The sequence below is a fragment of the Octopus bimaculoides genome, chromosome 21 (assembly GCF_001194135.2).
Source record: "Octopus bimaculoides isolate UCB-OBI-ISO-001 chromosome 21, ASM119413v2, whole genome shotgun sequence".
In the NCBI taxonomy this organism is placed as follows: Eukaryota; Metazoa; Mollusca; class Cephalopoda; order Octopoda; family Octopodidae; genus Octopus; species Octopus bimaculoides.
In genome coordinates this window covers 31,938,424-31,941,611 of record NC_069001.1, presented here as the reverse complement: position 1 = coordinate 31,941,611, position 3,188 = coordinate 31,938,424, and the positions used below count along the sequence as shown (strand labels likewise).

At 37.5% G+C, this 3,188-nt stretch overlaps 1 protein-coding gene across 1 annotated transcript in view; it reads left to right on the top strand.

Annotated features, from left to right (window-relative positions):
- Positions 1 to 3,188, top strand: part of LOC106880926 (mitogen-activated protein kinase kinase kinase 7-like) — an 86,525-nt gene that overhangs the window by 49,344 nt on the left and 33,993 nt on the right. Inside the window, exon 3 of the mRNA XM_014931096.2 lies at positions 634 to 679. Within this exon, the coding sequence (XP_014786582.2) occupies positions 634 to 679 (46 nt within the window). The remainder of the gene's footprint in view (positions 1 to 633; positions 680 to 3,188) is intronic.

The window sequence follows — 3,188 nt, the reverse complement described above, 5'->3', positions numbered from 1 at the left end:
TATATATATCTTCCAACGTGTATGTGTGTGTATACACACACACAGATACACATAGATGTATATATATATATATATATATATATATATATACACACACACAGGTACAGACACGTGTGTATTAATTTATCTGTAATTTATTAAAACTGTAAAGCAATCTTTACAAACTGTTGTGAAGATTTTTGTATTTTTAGCTTCAATAAATATTATATGACTCTACCTTTGGTATTCAATAACTATTTTTTCCACCTTGTTTTGCATCTATGTGCTTGTGTGTCTTAATATATCTATGTGTATATATTATATATATATATATATAAATGTGTGCATGTACAAATGTATATATAAATACATGTGCATATATTCATGTGTACACACACATACTCAGACATACTCACATATACATGTATACACACATACATATGTACAAGCCTGTTGTATATATATATGTGTGTGTATATGTTTATCTGTGTTTGTTCTCCCCACCACTGCTTGACAACTAATGTTGGTGTGTTTACGTCCCTGTAACGTAGCGGTTTGGCAAAACACACTCTCACAACTATTTATTTATTATTGCATTGTACCCATGTGAGAAATCAATATTTTAAAGTTGAAAATATTTTGGATTCGTTCTAGGTATGTTTGGTGATGGAATATGCAGAAGGTGGCTCCCTCTACAATGGTAAGCTATGTTTTTTTTTCTTAATTCAATATATTGTTTTCTTTTATTTCATCGGCATAGAATTATTGTTAACTGTAAAAGTTGTGTGTCACATGACATGATTAATGTGTGACATAACCTGATAATGTTTTGATGTTTTGTCTCATCAGTGGTGAAGTTAAATCCATCACTGCTGTTACAGCAGCTTCCTTAGGCAAGACACTTAACTCTACTTTCTCTAATCTGCCTATCTGAAGTTGGGTATTTGTTCCACTTTTTTCCCCTTCTGTAATGGAATGACATTGGATTCGAGGTTGACTTTTGATAATCGATGAACAAAGCTCGTTATCAATTTGCTTTAGTTACAGTAGCTTCCTTAGGCAAGACACTTAACCATATTTTCTCGACAATCTACCTATCTGGATGTCAAGTATTCTTTCCACTTTTTCTCTTCTTTAATGGAAAGACAATGAGTTGAAGGTTGATGGTTGATGAAGAAAGTTCATTATTAGTTTGCTTCAGTTTAATTTTAAGTTCAAATCTAGATCTCAAAGATGTGTTAAGATCCAAGCTCAATGGTGACCTGCACTCTTTCTATATTTCCTATATTATAGAGGTTCCTCAACGCTAATAGTGATGCTCTTCAAATTTTCTATTCTTATGTATAACAGCACAATAGCACCAGCGTGATCGTTATCAACGTCGCCTTCCTGGCACTTGTGCCAGTGGCACGTGAAAAGACATTCGAGCGAGATCGTTGCCAGTGCTGATGGACTGGCTCCTGTGCAGGTGACACGTAATACACCATTTTGAGCGTGGCCTTTGCCAGTAAGACATCCAAGCGAGATTGTTGCCAGTGCCCCTGGACTGGCCCTGTGCAGGTGGCATGTAAAATACACCATTCCGAGTGTGGCTGTTGCCAGTACCCGCCTGACTGGCCCTCGTGCCGGTGGCACGTAAAAGCACCCATTACACTCTTGAAGTGGTTGGCATTAGGAAGGGCATCCAGCTGTAGAAACTCTGCCAAATCAGATTGGAGCCTGGTGTCGCCTCCTGGTCCACCAGTCCTCAGTCAAATCGTCCAAGCCATGCTAGCATGGAAAGTGGACGTTAAACGATGATGACGATGATGATGATGATGATGATGAACATTGTAGTCACACAATTAAGAAAACTGTGAAACGCTACAGCAGTTAACTGTCAGCCTTACCTAACCCCCATCTTAAGACTTAAGGGCTTAGCTTTCTGCTTTTCCAATAACAACTCAAGCCAACAGCTGTATACAGACATGTTGGAGGAGATTCACAAAGTTTGGTAGGCAACCAAAGTATCTGAGAACATCCCACACAAGTTCCTTGATTACATTATCAGTAGCTTTTGACAGATCCATAAATCCAACGGACAGATTCTGAAGTTGCTTCCTGCATTTCTCTCGAAACTACTTTGCAATAAAGATCTTGCTGTCTGTGCTTCTCTCCCTGCTGTTACTGTCCTATCACTCAACTGTAATATTTTCAGATATTGATTGATCCTTTACTTGTCCAATGTATTTCATAAGTTTGTCTGAGATGTTCATGCTTGTTTTCAAACTTTTAGTTGGCCTTGTTTGATATGTTAATTATGATGATGCTGATGATGATTTAATATCCCTTCTCCATGCTAGTATGAGTTGGATGGTTTGACTGGAGCTGGTAAGCTCGAGGGCTGCACCAGGCCTGAGTCATTTGTTTTGGCATGGTTTCTACGGCTGGGTGCCCTTCCTAACACCCTCTCTTTTACAAAGTGTACAGGGTGCTTTTATGTGGCACCGGCATGAGCACCTGTTATGTGGCACCAGCACTGTGCATTTTTAGAATTAAATATTATTAGGAATTGTTTAAAAAAAAAAAATTGCTAAAATATTTTATGTATTGTAGAAGTAAATCCAATTTATTGCACATAATTTTTAACGACAAAATCTTGTATGGATCTCAACCATGGGTCATATGGACTCCGGTTGAAAACTACAGTTTTATGCCAAGGTACGGTACCAAGGTATATCCACCAGAGTGGGCCTGCAAACTGCCTCTCAGACCTACAGTTGCTCTGAAATCTCCCAACAAGTTGAGCCAGTGCCACAATGCATTAAGTTAATTGTGGTCATGGAGAGGCCTGGTTTTTAATGTATATGTGGTGGATGTATACAGGCATGGATAACTCGTATACCAGACAGCTTCCAGCATTATGTCATGTCTCACATTGTGGCAGTGAGCTGTAAACAAGAGGACTGCGAGTAATACTGCAGTGGAGGCATCACATCACCCACATTACACAACTCTACTACCATGCATCCCCATGCATACACATACACACACGTGTGTGTGTATATATATATTTATATATGCATGTATTTATACATAAGCATAATAGACATAAATATAGACATGCATATATATATATATACACACACATGTACACACTTTATGTGTGTGTGTGTGTGTGTATATATATATATATATATATATATATATATATATATATATATATATAT